The 16,666-nt window shown below is 48.2% G+C and overlaps 1 protein-coding gene across 1 annotated transcript; it reads right to left on the reverse strand.

Annotated features, from left to right (window-relative positions):
- Positions 1-489: 489 nt before the first annotated feature.
- Positions 490-13,215, reverse strand: LOC308485425 (vacuolar protein sorting-associated protein 16 homolog; the record flags this gene model as incomplete). The annotated part of the gene is made up of 8 exons (XM_081021308.1): positions 490-1,269; positions 2,348-2,451; positions 4,987-5,083; positions 6,841-7,010; positions 7,880-7,957; positions 9,125-9,232; positions 11,707-11,804; positions 13,059-13,215. Coding segments are annotated over 8 exons (957 nt in total), but the record flags the coding sequence as incomplete, so codon positions are not given.
- Positions 13,216-16,666: the final 3,451 nt, after the last annotated feature.

The following is a 16,666-nucleotide window of genomic DNA, read 5'->3' on the forward strand; positions in this document are numbered from 1 at the left end:
TTGTAACACTCAATGGCGGGGGGGGAGAGAAACCCCCTTTGTCTCTTAACACTGTACCCATTTCCGAAGCAAATTCTGCGCCGGGGTGATGGCGTGGGATTGGCGCCTCCTTGTGGCTGGGGACGTGGAGCAGTGCATCCAGTATCCTCGTGGGGAGAGGCGGGTGGGGCTGGTGGACTGCAAGCGTAACATAAGGAGAGCCTGCAGGATCAGGCCAATGGCATCCTGTTGTCACAGTGGCCAGCCAGATGTTTGTGGGAAGCCTGCAAGCAGGATTCGACCACAAGCCATGTCTCTCCCCTCCTGCGGTTTCCATTGCCGCCTCTGACCCTGGAGGCAGGGCAGAGCCGAGCCATTGTGGAGGATAATCAATAATAATAAAACAGTCCACAGAATTATCCCAGTTTACCTAAAATACCATAAACGCGGGCGGGGAGCGGGCAGGATCAGAGCACCGCTTGAGAAGGGAAGAAGCAAATGACACTACGATGTGAGCAGCTATTGTTTATTTCTACGATCCTTTTGTCCCCTCAAGATTCTTCCCACTTTACAAATTCACAAGGGGATTAAATAAAACGAAGATGGCATTATGGTTATGCAGGCAGTACCGGCGACGAACTCTTGGGCTGCGACCTCCAAGACCACATCCACACAGAGAGAGAGAGGCAGTTCAGGATCCGGGCAAGCAAACTTCCTTTCCAAAAACGGATTCATTCCCCCTCTTAAACAAACAGCCCAAGAGAGAAGCCCATGAGCCTGCTGTTTTGCAGAGCGCAACTGAAAAAGCATTTGATAAGGAAGGTTGGGAAGAGAGGGTTTGGGATTCCTCGTTCGCACGTGCGACTCCTCTTGCCCAAACCAACTGGAATCCAGGAGCATCAAATCCAGAGGAAGAAAGGAAGGAGGAAATTGCCTTGTGCGTCTGAAAACTCACCCACGGCCAACGCAAGGAGCTTGGCTCTCTTCTCCTTGCAAAAGGCTAACACTGGATGGTGCTTCTGCACCAGAGCTCGGCTGATGCCCCCAGCACAGGGGATGTCCAAAACTGACCCCCCAACCCCACTCCTTCAGTCAGTAGGGAGCTGCAAGGTGGGGGGCGGGGCAGAGAAGGGGGGGGGAGCCCCCTACTTCTTTCCAAGCTGAGCTTTGGCGAGGTTGATCTTGGCAACGACAGAAGCGTCTGCGGCCGCCGTGCACTTTGAGAGGATGAGGTTCATCTCTGCCTCGTTCTTCCGTTCAATGGCGGCTTCGGAAGCCTGGCTCAAGTCCCTGCCATGAAAAACGGGCAGAGAATAAGTAAACAAACAAACAAGGAGAGGGCAGGGAGGAAATGCCTGCTAAAACAAACGGAAATGCAAGTTTTAAAATTCATTTGCTTATTTATTTCAGCAGAGTTCATAGCCTGTGCTCTTTCCAAGAAAAACGCTCCATCAAGCAGCTTAGAAAATCCACATTAAAAAGGCAGGCACTAAAATCCTAATTTAAACCAGAGGTTCCCAAATTGGGTGATTCTGTACCCCGGGAGGGGATGGCCTGGGCTGCTCACTCAGAAGCAAGGGTGCGGTGGCAAAGGGGCACTGTGGGTGTAAATGACTATCAGACTTTGAAAAGCTGTTATTGCTGACTCAACTTCATCCATTTTGTTGATTTGACTAAACTTAACAGTTTCAGTTGGATCTGGATGAGCGTGCAGTTAAATTGTTACTGTGTAGAATTTTATTATCTTCCTTAGGGGGCTGCGCAAACTACTCTTCTGAATAATGATTTTTATAGGGTAGTGGGCACTAAGGGTGAGATCATGTAACACTGGTCCTAAAGGATCTACACTGGCTCCCAATATGTTTCCAAGCACAATTCTGAGTGTTGGTGCTGACCTTTAAAACCCTAAACGGCTCTGGCCCTGTAGGAGCGTCTCCACCCCCATCGTTCAGCCCAGAGACTGAGGTCCAGCTCTGAAGGCCTTCTGGCGGTTCCCTCACTGCGAGAAGCCAAGTTACAGGGAACCAGGCAGAGGGCCTCCTCGGTAGTGGCACCCGCCCTGTGGAACGCCCTCCCACCAGATGTCAAAGAGAACAACAACTACCAGACTTTTAGAAGACATCTGAAAGCAGCCCTGTTTAGGGAAGCTTTTAATGTTTAATAGAGTATAGTATTTTAATATTTTGTTGGAAGCCGTCCAGAGTGGCTGGGGAAACCCAACCAGATGGGCGGGGTATAAATAATAAATTATCATCATCATCATCTTGGTTGCCCTCCTCTCTGCCTCCAGCCCAAAAGGTGCCCAGAACAAGTGAGCCAAGCCCACTGCTATGCGGCAAAGACATTCCCCACCAGACCAGATACGTACCCTACCAGAAGGAAGGCTTTCACCCTCTGCTCTGGGGCAACGCGGGGGGCGTACTTCTTTGCTTCGTGGCGGTTGTGGTGCTTCATGCTGATCTCGACAAAAGGCTGCCAAAAAAAATCCCACAGTGTCAACACAATGCAAGTTTCCCAAAGCGAGCACTATAAATGCGGGGGGCCCGAGGGCCATGCTCCTTTTCTATGCAGCCTTTGGAGGGTCGCGCGTCGCTCTGTAGCCATACCTAAGGTCCAGATGTAAGAGGCTTGTTCGTAATTATATTTTGGGAGTGGTTCCTGTTCTCGTGTGGCTGAATCGTTTTATCCTTTCTTTAGGCATTCCAGGTTCACAGAATCATACAGTTGTCAGGGACCCCGTGGGTTTGTTGTAGTGATCAGATGGGATTACTATGAGGAATTATAAAATACCATAATTTTTGCTCCATAAGACGCACCTAGTTTTTAGATGGGGAATGCAAGGAAAAAAATTATTTAAAGGGAGAGCTGAGCAGAGCCTGTACGCATCCCAGACTCTGCTCAGTGCTCCCTTTCACGAGCCGCGTGTGTGCGGCTCTTGCAGGCTTTTCCCCAAGGAGGGAGAAGGGCAGCCCGTTACTGTCACGCACGCACACTCTGCGCGGCTCTTGGGGGCTTTTGTGGGAGGTGGGGGAAGGGACAGAGCAGTCCCTAAGCCAGAAGCTAGAGCAGAAAGAGGGAGCGCAGCGATCCCTCTCGCTGTTCTGGCTTCTGGGATAGCTGCGCAGCCTGCATTCGCTCCATAAGACGTACAAACATTTCCCCTTACTTTTTAGGAGGGGAAAAATGCGACTTATACAGTGAAAAATACGGTATGCATCAAGCCATTGTGTCCTCTATGAAAGCACGGCGTTGACTGGGTTCGATGCATTGTCAATAATTTCTGATCAAATCCCACAAGCCTCTGCATCTCTGATTTCTCTACACCTGACAGGCACGTATAAGCATTCTAAAAACACAGGCCAGTTGCTTCATCAGGCATCCTCAGTACATAAAGATAGTAAGATACTTTGATGTACCTTTCCTTGGTTTTGTTAATCTTGGGGCCTGGAAATAGTTTCACATGAAGGTGATAAAGATACCTATCTCCTTGCCATCCTTCGTCCCGTGTTTATTGCTTGTTTATGACCTCCGGAGTTGCTGAATGCATTCCTCCTTTTTAGTCCTGTTTCATTTACTCTCAGATATGTATGCATGCTCAGAGTAGTCTTTGTAGTTAAAAGAATTTATTTTGATCTGACTTTGTCCCACGGGGGGTTTTTCAAATGCTCAGAGGAACTCTGATTGGTTCTTACGAACACTGTGTAAAAAGTTCTTTTGTGAATAAAACAACCTGGGCCGATTATTATATGCACCCCTCCCAGTCTCTTGCTGGTCAAGTCTCGTGTGTATTCTAATAATAATAATAATAATAATAATAATAATAATAATAATTTATTTGTACCCCGCCCATCCGGATGGGTTTCCCCAGCCACTCTGGGCGGCTTCCAACAAAGACCAAAAATACACTAAGATTTTTTTGTGGGTTTTTTGCCTGACTGTAGCTTTTGCCTGGCCCAACCCCAGACTTAGAAGGGCTTGAGGGGCAAAACCCAGTTTCTGGAGGGTGTTCAGGACTGCAGTCTGCCAGCCTGACTGGAATTGATCACAGAGGATCAATGGGGCTATCCCTCGGGGGAGCAGATTCAATGTCAGCCATTTGTAGATTGATATTAGGCAGATGTTAGCCTCCACTCTCATCATCCCCGCTTCTAATCTAACCCATGCGTTTGAGACACATCTGGGGACTTGGAGGATGATACAGTCAGGCAAAGAATATTAGGCACTGAGAGACAACAGGACTGCGCAAGGTGCCCCAAGTATAAGATTGGAGAAATTGAGAGATATATACTTGCATTTCTCGTATCTAGAAATGCAAGAAGGGCCCTTACACTCGCCAGAAGCTCGGCTCTTCCCTCGCCGGTCCTGGAAGGAGCCTTCAGAAAAGTCCCATATGCTCAGAGACTTTGCGCCTATCCATTGGGAGAGATAGGAAGCCCAGAACACTTGTTCTTTAGATGTCCCTTTTATGAAGAGGCACGTAGTAAGACCATTGATCCCCTACTGGTGAGGCTCGCTGACCTCCCGGAAAAGCAAATATTTGACCTTTTTCTGTTAGGCAAAGATCAGAAGATGACCTGGATGGTTGCCAGATTTTGTGTACAGATCTGTAGGCGTAGACCATCTTCCAACTCAGAATAGTCAGTCATGAAAATCCCCAAACTCGGTTCCATGGGTGACTCTGGGTCAACTCCCTGGGATAGTTTATTGTTGTACATTGTTTTTAAATTTATTGTTGTACATTGTTTTAATTGTCTGTTTTACTTCTGTGACTGTACCCCCAAATGCGTTTTATAAGCTGGTCTCCGACCGTAATAAATTACCTATCACTAAGATTAATCAGAGTCCAATCCTTTCTTTGCTTTGGGAATGCCACATTTGTCTAGCACAACCCCCAGCGATGCAGAAATCTCAAATAAGCACCCCCAAGGCTGGTGCCCAGGAAATCACTGAACAAGGCCGGGCTCCAAGCCTGGACAGTCTCCTGCCCCCTCCAACGTCCTTCCTTACCAAGTATCCAATGGGGGACTTCTTGGACTTGGAGAACTTCTCCAGCTCTTCCCAGTCTCCTTGCTCAGCCAAGGCGCTGATCTTCAGCCACCAGAACCTAACAGTGCAAGAAGGGGACAGCGTCACAACTGCCAAGCTGGCCAGACCAAGAAAAGTGTGTCTGTATTTGGGGGAGGGTGGTCCTCAAGGACCTGAGAAAAGTTGGACCTCCCGTCTGTGGGATGTGATACATAAGTAGCAGTCAAGTACAACATTCCTTGTTTTCCTAGAGTGGACATGCAAGGGGATGTTTGGTCCAGCTAGTCGGAACTTCCTGTTTCCTCCTGGGCTGGAGCATCCTTCCTTTTGCATGTGACTAGACGTGGCTATCCCAAAAAAAAAGGGCATGTTTTAACCTGTATTTTAAATTAGTTGGTTCCCCCCATTATGTTTTTACTGGTGTTAGCCGCCCTGAGCCCGGCTCTGGCCGGGGAGGGCGGGGTATAAATAACATTTATTATTATTTATTATAATGCACTATCCTCCCCCCAGGCAAGGAGGAGGCGGGGCCAGCATTCAAGGGCCCATCCCAGCCAGGCTAAAACACTCGGGGGGGGCAGCAAGGGGCGTGGCCTGGAGAGAGTGCCCTGGGGGAAGGCCGGTTCCCCAAATCCCTGCCCCAGATTATGGGGCTTGGCTGTACGGTGGAGGAGTGGGGACCCGGGCGCTTTCCCCACTTAACTATCCCGTGTGACTCTTGATCATAATGATATAATAATAATAATTTATTATTTATACGCCGCCCATCTGGCTGAGTTTCCCCAGCCACTCTGGGCAGATTCCAATCTAGTGTTAAAAACAATACAGCATTAAATATTAAAAACTTCCCTAAACAGGGCTGCCTTCAGATATCTTTTAAAGAGAAGTTAGCTGCTTATTTCCTTGACATCTGGTGGGAGGGCGTTCCACAGGGTGGGAGCCACTACCGAGAAGGCCCTCTGCCTGGTTCCCTGTAACCTAATTCTCGCAGGGAGGGAACCGCCAGAAGGCCCTCGGTGCTGGATCTCAGTGTCCGGGCTGAACGATGGGGGTGGAGACGCTCCTTCAGGTCTGCTGGACCGAGGCTGTTTAGGGCTTTCAAGGTCAACACCAACACTTTGACTTGTGCTCGGAAATGTACTGGGAGCCAATGCAGATCTCTCAAGACTGGTGTTATGTGGTCCCAGCGGCCACTCCCAGTCACCAGTCTAGCTGCTGCATTCTGGATTAATTGCAGTTTCCAGGTCACCTTCAAAGGTAGCCCCACGTAGAGCGCATTGCAGTAGTCCAAGCGGGAGATAACTAGAGCATTCACCACTCTGGCAAGACAGTCCGCAGGCAGATAGGGTCTCATCTCTTGTACCAGACGGAGGTGGTAGACAGCCGCCCTAGACACAGAATTAACCTGCGCCTCCATGGACAGCTGTGAGTCCACAATTACTCCCAGGCTGCGCACCTGGTCCTTCAGGGGCACAGTTACCCCATTCAAGACCAGGGAGACCTCCACACCCTCCCGCCCCCTGTCCCCCAAAAACAGTACTTCTGTCTTGTCAGGATTCAACCTCAATCTGTTAGCCGCCATCCATCCTCCAACCACCTCCAGACACTCACACAGGACCTTCACCGCCTTCACTGGTTCTGATTTAAAGGAGAGGTAGAGCTGGGTATCATCTGCATACTGATGAACACCCAGCCCAAACCCCCTGATGATCTCTCCTAGCGGCTTCATATAGATATTAAAAAGCATGGGGGAGAGGACGGAACCCTGAGGCACCCCACAAGTGAGAGCCCAGGGGATCCCCGCTCCCTCCCTGCCACTCCCCACGCTGCCCTGACCGTTTGTCGGGGATCTTGAAGTCGCGGTAGAACTGTTCCGCTCGCTTGTGGTTCCCCTCTAGGATGAGGTTGTAGACGGTGTCATGGAGGGACTCGTCCAGGTAGGGCTTATCAAAGTCGGCCTGGAGGCGCCGCTGGCTGCGGAGGAGCTTGATCTGGTCTTCGGTGGCCTGGAAAGGGAAGGCGAGAAGAGAGAGGGAGACTTAGAGGACGCTTCAGGCGGACAGACAAAGGGACACCCAGGCCTTTTTCGGTTTGGGGGCTGCGTTCCCTTCAGGGGCGACAGGAGAGAGCCAGCAGTCAATCATACGAAGCAAGTGGAATTACCGTATTTTTCGCTCTACAGGACGCACTTTTCCCCCTCCAAAAATTAAGGGGAAATGTGTGTGCGCGTCCTATAGAGCGAATGCAGGCTCCTTGGCTTCAGCGATAGCAACGCGAAGCCTCCAAAGCGCAGAGGGAACACTCCTGCCGCGCTCCAGAGGCTTCGCGTTGCTTTCGCTGAAGCCTGGAGAGCGAGAGGGGTCGGTGCGCACCCCGTCGCGGGGATTCGAACCGCCGACCTTCTGATCAGCAAGTCCTAGGCTCTGTGGTTTAACCCACAGCGCCACCCGCGTCCCAGTAGTCATAGGTATATCAGTATTCAAATCTGAATTGTCAAATTATGTTATTAGTGTTATTATGGTTTTTGTTGTATGTGTCTTTTGCGGTTGTTGTTTGTATTGAAAAAATGATTAAATAAATTTTAAAAAACAACAACTATGGAACTCCCTGCCACAGGAGGCAAAGTGGCCACTGAGTCAGGTAGCTTTGAAAGAGGACTGGACAAATACGGGGAAAAGAAGAGGACTATTGATGGCTACTAGTCAGGATGGCTGTGCTCAAGCTCTTGTCCTCAGATCCTTCTAGCTGGTTTCCCACAGGCAATCTGGTCAGCCCCTATGAAACAGGTTGCCGGACTGGACATGGGCCAGTGGCTTGACGCAGCAGCTTCTTCTGATGGTCATGACACAGAACAGATGCTTCTTCACGCACTCACCTTGGCCGCAAACTCGTTCTTGGCTTTGTAGTACTCATCCACTGCGTTCTGCAAACTGGCCACCCGCCCATCGATCGGCTGTGGAAGAAAAAAGAACCCCTTGCGCGTTTTAATACAGGCTAAGAAAAATGGCCCATGTCTGCTCCAGGATATACAGCAGTTGGGCTAGGAACAATAATGGAACTTGTTGCTTCCTTGATGGGGATTGGACCTGTATGAATAATCTGCCTTTTCCCTGCAGTCTCAGAGCTCCGGAGACTGAAAGATTTATGTAAGACAGTTCTGCGCAGAGAAACGAGTCCTGCGACCCGAGTTAACTGTGTGCAAGCTTCCTTAATTGGCACACATTTCCCCATTTCATTCTTTTTCACATGGGCAACCGCTGGCTTAAATTCAACACTTACTTCCCTCCCCGAATCCCACTCCGCCCGTTGCTCACAGCAGCCTTATTATGGGCCAGAAAGTTGGGATGCATGGGGCAGCGTTTTCGGCTGGTTCTCGGGTTGCACATTTCTGCACAGTTTATTGAGCCCACCAGGCACCACACAAACGTGGAGGAGACGCTGCACCAACTACTGTATTTTCTGGTGTATAAGACTACTTTTTAATCCAGGAAAATCTTCTCAGAAGTCGGGGGGCGTCTTATACGCCGGCTACAGCAGCAGCTCCTGCAGCAACTCCTCACCAAAGGACAAAACGACAGCAAATTAAATAAGAGGACACCAAGCTCTCTAGATGAAGCAGAAATATGCTTGAAAATTGGCCCCAGAAGCCCCCCCCCCAATCACCAGCAACAGAATGACCCTAACCACTCCTGGTAGTAGACCACATGGTCCAAAATGGCGGCCTCGCATTGCCCCAGCAACTAGACACGTGGCCGCTGCCTCAGCCCAAGCAGCCCCCGCAGTAAAAGGAAAGGAAAGGCTCACAACAAAGGCAGGGAACCAACAACAGCATTAAGCGCACCCCCGGCCACTGGGAAGGGGAGCGGATTTCTGAGCCGGACTGGAGACTGTTTTTTTTAAATTCTTATTTGGTGTGCGTTGAAAGAGGGGTAGTCTTATACAGTGAGTATATCCCAAACTCTATATTTTAACTGGAAAAGTTGGGGGTAATTGTTTACGCCAAGTCGTCTTATACGCCGGAAAATACGGTATATATCCTGCTGCAACCTCCTAAATCTAGATTTGCCATCCTCCCTGGACACCCTTTTATCTCCCCGCCAGTCTCCAGGGAGCTCCTTACCTTATCGCTGGCATAGCTGGCACGCACGTGGAAGTTGCCCAGCTCCTGGTGGTCGTCGTCTTGGTTGTAGAGGTCTTTGAGCGTATCTAGCTCTTGGTATTTGCAGAACTGCGGACGAGCAAGCCAAGGGTTAAATATCTATCATCTATCTATTTATTTTAAGTCCTATACCGACCTTCATCCGAGGGTCACAGGGCGGTTTACAATATAAAAAGCACATAAAAGCACAACAGAAACAAGAGAAACACGCACAGTTTAAAAGGCAATGGATATGTGAATCCAGCACCCGTCTCGCAGGGTTGGTGGGAGGATGCAATGAGAAACAATCTGAGTAAGACAGAGCAAGGTGGCAATTGGGAAGAGACCATCTTTTCGGGTGCAAGAGCTCCAAATTCAATTCCTAGGCTCTTCAAGCAACTATAGGGGTTTCACTTTGGGGGTTTTTTAAAAACAACAACAATTCATTTGACTTTTAATTAGCACACCGCCTTTCTATACTACTTTACAGAAGGCGGTTTACAGCAACAAAATATACAACAAAGAACTCACACCTTATAGATGTTGGGAAATTCCATTCCACCTTTAGTTACAGACATGGAACTGTTGCGCGTCAAATGTCTGTTTACATTCCAGCACAGTCTGCTGGGAACTTCTGTTTGTGTATAGCCTTTGCTTTAGACACTCTCTTGCCGAGAAGGAAAAGGGAGAGACGACATGTTTCTTTGTCCTGATTTATGATTAATAAATCCGTAGTTGTAGTATGCGTCCACAAGCCTCACGCCTATTCTGTTTGCACACTTTGCTCTGCTGATATAGCGTGCCCTGGCTTTGAAGCCTGGGTCACTGATTTACGTCGGAGCAGAGGCCGATGGGTCTTCGCAGCGGGACGGCTGGAAGGAGATGACCCAGCTCAGGCTAGCCAGCTGGCCTAGCGACCTTCTGAATGCCGACAATAATCACCTGATCCAATACAGCAGGTCGTAATAAAACACAAGTTTAAAATGGAACGACTTATGTCAAATATACAGTGGTGCCCCGCAAGACGAATGCCTCGCAAGACGGAAAACCCGCTAGACGAAAGGGTTTTCCGTTTTTGAGTTGCTTCGCAGGACGAATTTCCCTATGGGCTTGCTTCGCAAGACGAAAATGTCTTGCGAGTCTTGAGATTTTTTTTCCGCTTCCCCCCCCCTTTTTCTAAGCCGCTAAGCATTTAATAGCCTTTTAGCAGCTAATCCGCTAAGCCGATAAGCCTTTAATAGCCGCTAAACCGCTAATAGCGCTAATCCGTTAAGCCGCTAATAGGGTTGCTTCGCAAGACGAAAAAACCGCTAGACGAAGACACTCGCGGAACGGATTAATTTCGTCTTGCGAGGCACCACTGTAGTAATATTCAATAATCGATTAGAATAGTACACAGTAAAATTAACTCTCAAAACATCTGCAAAAAAACCCCAGAAATTCACTCTTAACCATTACAATAAATAATTTCTAAACTATGATTAATGATAATAACTGCAAGTTGCAATTCATAAAATACCATATTGGCCTGAATATAAGCCACACTTTTTTTTCCAAATTCTGACTGTGAAAAGTTAAAGTGCGGATGAAATTTGCGACCTTACAAAAATTGGCTTTTACGATATCGCTGCTGAAACAGACATATGGTAAAACGGAATGGTTGTGAGTGCCTGCAGAATTTTGAGGGAGCAGCTTATATTTGGGTATTGTCTTTTTTTCTCTCCCAAATTTTAAAGGTGTGGCATATATTTGGGTGTGGCTTATATTCAGGCCACTGCAGTACCACAACACATACAAAACCATGTAGAAGGATCAAATTGAGAAACCAACACACACAATTTATAAAATTATTATTTTTTAAATCCCTGGACTTCTCTTCTTCCTTCCCAGCTGTTCCAACACTGTATCTCTTATCGTTGTCATGACTTACAATTTTCACTAATCAATTATCATCGTCATCAACAATTTACACCCCAATTTTCATTATGAAAATGAAAAGTGGGTCGAAATTTGTAAACTGCCATGCCGCTGAAGCCTCAAGTTGTCCGGCAAGGATGAGGAAAAAACACTACAATATTAAAACAACAAAAATCTCTGAAAATCAAAGTAGCTCTGCATGTTTTTTCCTGCTATCATCCTCAACATTAAGACGACCAGTAATATTTTTATTATGTTTTTAGGTATGCTTTAAGCAGCCTAGGGTGGCTTGGGAACCCCAGCCAGATGGGTGGAGTATATATAATAAATTATTATTATTAACCTCTTCCTAGATCAGCAACCCGACAGGGGTGGCCAGCGTATCCGGCCCCTCACAGGCTTCTTCCGGCCCTCACGTTTAAATGCAGAGCCTGGGGGTTGAATCCTGCACTGTCAATTCCTGCAAATTCTGTGCTCTGCCCCTGACCTGCGGCACCGATCCTTCTCTGCTTCCTGACCTCTCCCTTTCCTTAGTCTCGCAGGAGGGCCTGAGACATGTTTCACAGCCGAATTCAGCCCTCCAGGCACACCTGCAAATGCATCCGCATGCCACCGCCCCCTACAACAGGTGTGCCTCAAAACTTCACCTGGCGATAGAGGCTCAAAGCCACCGGCTGGTTCTGCAGAGTCATGAAGAAGGCGCCGCGGTTCAGCTCATTCTTCAGGTGCAAGACGACCGTGTAAACTGGGAATGAAGAAGAGAGAGGCTGGTTAGATGGAGAGCAATGAGCCCTGAAGCAAAGACCGCCTTGAACGATATTATACCCAATTCATAGAACCTAACCAAGGGACTCTCTGCGCATGCCAACAGCTTCTAGGAGCCACAGGTGCAGGATGAGGACCAAAGATGGACAAACCTTTGAAGGTCACCTGGAAACTGCAACTAATCCAGAATACGGCAGCTAGATTGGTGACTGGGAGTGGCCGCCAAGACCATATAACACTGGTCCTGAAAGACCTACATTGACTCCCAGTACATTTCCAAGGACAATTCAAAGTGTTGTTGCTGACCTTTAAAGCCTCTTAAAGCCCAGTATACCTGAAGGAGCGTCTCCACCCCCATCATTCAGCCCGGACGCTGAGGTCCAGCTCTGAGGGCCTTCTGGCAGTTCCCTCACTGTGAGAAGCCAAGTTACAGGGAACCAGGCAGAGGGCCTTATCGGTAGTGGCGCCTGCCCTGTGGAACGCCCTCCCAGCAGATGTCAAGGAAATAAACAACTATCTGACTTTTAGAAGACATCTGAAGGCAGCCCTGTTTAGGGAAGTTTTTATGTTTGATGTTTTATTGTGTTTTTAATATTCTGTTGGGAGCTGCTCAGAGTGGCTGGGGAGGTCCGGCCAGATGGGCAGGGTAAAATATGTTGTTGTTGCTGTTGCTGTTATTGTTAATTAGCCTGGAAGGAGCACAAAGTGTCCCCTGCCACAGGTATAGTGGTACCTCAGGTTACAGATGCTTCAGGTTACAGACTCCGCTAACCCAGAAATAGTACCTCAGGTTAAGAACTTTACTGCAGGATGAGAACAGAAATCGCATGGCGGCAGCAGGAGGCCCCATTAGCTAAAGTGGTACCTCAGGTTAAGAACAGTTTCAGGTTAATAACGGACCACCAGAATGAATTAAGTTCTTAACCCAAGGTACTACTACTACTACTACTACTACTAATAATAATAATAAAATTAATTTATACCCCACCCTCCCCAGCCAAGACCAGGCTCAGGGCGGCTAACAACCGATATAAAAACCAATTGATTGAAATACAACTTAAAAACAAGATTAAAATACAACATTAAAACATTAAAATGCAGCCTCATTTCAATGGAAACTCAAATCAAAAACTTTTTGGGGGATGAAAACATCAGCTGCAGAGGTGCCACTGTACTGCCCTACGCGGTGAGGCAGGGAGGCAGGCAAGACAGGGAAAGTGCGTCTCTGCTTTACCCAAGTCGGTGTCTCCACTCTCGATGGCCTTGCTAAGCGCCAGCTGGCTACTCTTCATCTTCAGCAGCAGAGGAACCTGCTTCCCAGACCGGGGCTCGTATTCCAGCAGCTGCAAGCAAACACAATGGCACCGCGGGGTCAACGAGCGTTGCACTGCATTGCAATATTATTTCATAGACTTCGTAGAATCACAGAATCATAGAATCATAGAGTTGGAAGAGACCACAAGGGCCATCGAGTCCAACCCCCTGCCAAGCAGGAAACACCATCAGAGCACTCCTGACATATGGTTGTCAAGCCTCTGCTTAAAGACCTCCAAAGAAGGAGACTCCACCACACTCCTTGGCAGCAAATTCCACTGTCGAACAGCTCTTACTGTCAGGAAGTTCTTCCTAATGTTTAGGTGGAATCTTCTTTCTTGTAGTTTGGATCCATTGCTCCATGTCCGCTTCTCTGGAGCAGCAGAAAACAACCTTTCTCCCTCCTCTATGTGACATCCTTTTATATATTTGAACATGGCTATCATATCACCCCTTAACCTCCTCTTCTCCAGGCTAAACATGCCCAGCTCCCTTAGCCGTTCCTCATAAGGCATCGTTTCCAGGCCTTTGACCATTTTGGTTGCCCTCCTCTGGACACATTCCAGTTTGTCAGTGTCCTTCTTGAATTGTGGTGCCCAGAACTGGACACAGTACTCCAGGTGAGGTCTGACCAGAGCAGAAAACAGTGGCACTATTACTTCCCTTGATCTAGATGCTATACTCCTATTGATGCAGCCCAGAATTGCATTGGCTTTTTTAGCTGCCGCGTCACACTGTTGGCTCATGTCCAGTTTGTGGTCAACCAAGACTCCTAGATCCTTTTCACATGTACTGCTCTCAAGCCAGGTGTCCCCCATCTTGTATTTGTGCCTCTCATTTTTTTTGCCCAAGTGCAATACTTTACATTTCTCCCTGTTAAAATTCATCTTGTTTGTTTTGGCCCAGTTCTCTAATCTGTCAAGGTCGTTTTGAAGTGTGATCCTGTCCTCTGGGGTGTTAGCCACCCCTCCCAGTTTGGTGTCATCTGCAAATTTGATCAGGATGCCCTTGAGTCCATCATCCAAGTCGCTGATAAAGATGTTGAATAAGACCGGGCCCAAGACAGAACCCTGTGGCACCCCACTAGTCACTCTTCTCCAGGATGAAGAGGAACCATTGATGAGCACCCTTTGGGTTCGGTATATCATAGGAAGGGACCCCCAGAGTCAATCTAGTCCAGCCCCGGAGAATGCAGGAATCTCAGCTAAAGGCAACTAACATTTAGGAGACCAGAATGGCTACTAGCAGTTGCAAAAGGCAGAAATGGCGTGGAGGCAACCAGCCCCACCTGCCAGTGTGCCGTGGAGGTTACAGTATCGGACTAGGACCCAGGAGAGAGCTGGGTTCGAATCCTCGCTCAGCCATGAAGTTCACTGGGTGGCCTTCAGCCTCTCAGCCTAACTGACCTCACAGGGAACAGGACTTGATTTCCCATGCATGTGTAAAGCTAAGGCGAAGGAATGCATCTATATAATAAGCCTGTAAGTATATGAGGAGAGCTTGCAGGATCAGGCCAATGGTCACCTAGTCCAGCATCCTATTCTCACAGGGCCTGAACAGTTTTCTGTGGGAAACCAGCAAGCAGGATCTGAGCACAAGAGCAACTCTCACAAAAGCAATGCGGCAGCTAGACTGGTGACTAGGAGCGGCTGCCGAGACCACATAACACCAGTCCTGAAAGACCTACATTGTCTCCCAGTACGTTTCCGAGCACAATTCAAAGTGCTGGTGCTGATCTTTAAAGTCGGAAATGGCCTTGGTCCTGTATACTTGAAGGAGTGTCTCCACCCCCATCGTTCAGCCTGGACACTGAGGTCTAGCGCCGAGGGCCTTCTGGCGCTTCCCTCCCTGTGAGAAGCCAAGTTACAGGGAACCAGGCAGAGGGCCTTCTCGGTGGTGGCACCCACCCTGTGGAATGCCCTCCCATCAGATGTCAAGGAGATAAATAACTACAGTGGTACCTCAAGTTACAGACGCTTAAGGTTACAGACTCCGCTAACCCAGAAATAGTACCTCAAGTTAAGAACTTTGCCCCAGGATGAGAACAGAAATCGTGTGGCAGCAGTGGGAGGCCCCATTAGCTAAAGTGGTACCTCAGGTTAAGAACAGTTTCAGGTTAAGAATGGACCTCTAGAACGAATTAAGTTCTTAACCTGAGGTACCACTGTATTTTAGAAGACATCTGAAGGCAGCCCTGTTTAGGGAAGTTTTTAATGTCTGATCTTTTGTCATGTTTTTTAATATTCTGTTGGGAGCCGTCCAGAGTGGCTGGGAAACCCAGCCAGATGGGCGGAGTATAAATAATAAATTATTTTTATTATTATATATCCCTTCCTGCCGTTTCCAGAAACTGGTATTAGGCAGACAACAGTCAAGGTGCCGAACAGCCACCTAATCAATAGGCCCGCGGACTCCACTTTTGTGGGTTCCTCGGGGACGTCTGTCATTCTGACCAGGGAAAACTGTCTTGAACATGATGCAGGTAGGTAGCCGTGTTTGTCTGCCGTAGTTGTAATTTTCTGAGAATCCTCCAGAAAAATAATCTCTCAAAGGACCTGTTGATGGCATTTTACCATTGTACTGTTGAGATTGTATTAACTTATGGTCTGTGTGTGTGGTTTGGGAGCTGCACGGTCAGGGAAAAAAACAATGCTGTCCAGGGTTGTAAAGACTGCAGAGAGAATAATTGGGTGCACTCTTCCCACCTTGGATCAAATCTATGTTTCCAGGTGTCATAAGAAAGCAGCAGAGATAGCGCAGGATAGTGCGCACCCCGGAAATGATCTCTTTCAGCTTCTGCCTTCTGGAAGAAGGTACAGGGTTATAAAGACTAGGACTAGCCGCCTGAGAAACAGTTTCTACCCAAATGCAATTCTGGTTTTAAACGCAGTATAAGGAGTCTCTATGGGAGTATATTGTATTCAATTATGGGGGTATCAGAGTTTTTAGGGGCTGGCCAGGCTGGGATAGTTGGGATAGCAGGCTTGTGGGTTTTTGAATCTCTGATGTAGATTTTTTCAATTTTGTTGTTCTGTATGGGACAATGAAAGGGACGCAGGTGGTGCTGTGGGCTAAACCACAGAGCCTAGGACTTGCCGATCAGAAGGTCGGCGGTTCGAATCCCCGTGACGGAGTGAGCTCCCGTTGCTCGGTCCCTGCTCCTGCCAACCTAGCAGTTTGAAAGCATGTCAAAGTGCAAGTAGAATAAACAGGTCCAACTCCGGCGGGAAGGTAAACGGCGTTTCCGTGCGCTGCTCTGGTTCGCCAGAAGCGGCTTAGTCATGCTGGCCACATGACCCAGAAGCTGGACGCCGGCTCCCTTGGCCAATAAAGCAAGATGAGCGCCGGAACCCCAGAGTCGGTCACGACTGGACCTAATGGTCAGGGGTCCCTTTACCTTTTTATCGGACAATGACAATAAAGATTATCGTATCGTAAAATTAAAAAATTCCTTCCAGTAGCACCTTAGAGACCAACTAAGTTTGTTATTGGTATGAGCTTTCGTGTGCATGCACACTTCTTCAGATA

This window comes from Podarcis pityusensis (assembly GCF_964106645.2).
Source record: "Podarcis pityusensis genome assembly, chromosome: 9".
NCBI classification, from domain to species: domain Eukaryota; kingdom Metazoa; phylum Chordata; class Lepidosauria; order Squamata; family Lacertidae; genus Podarcis; species Podarcis pityusensis.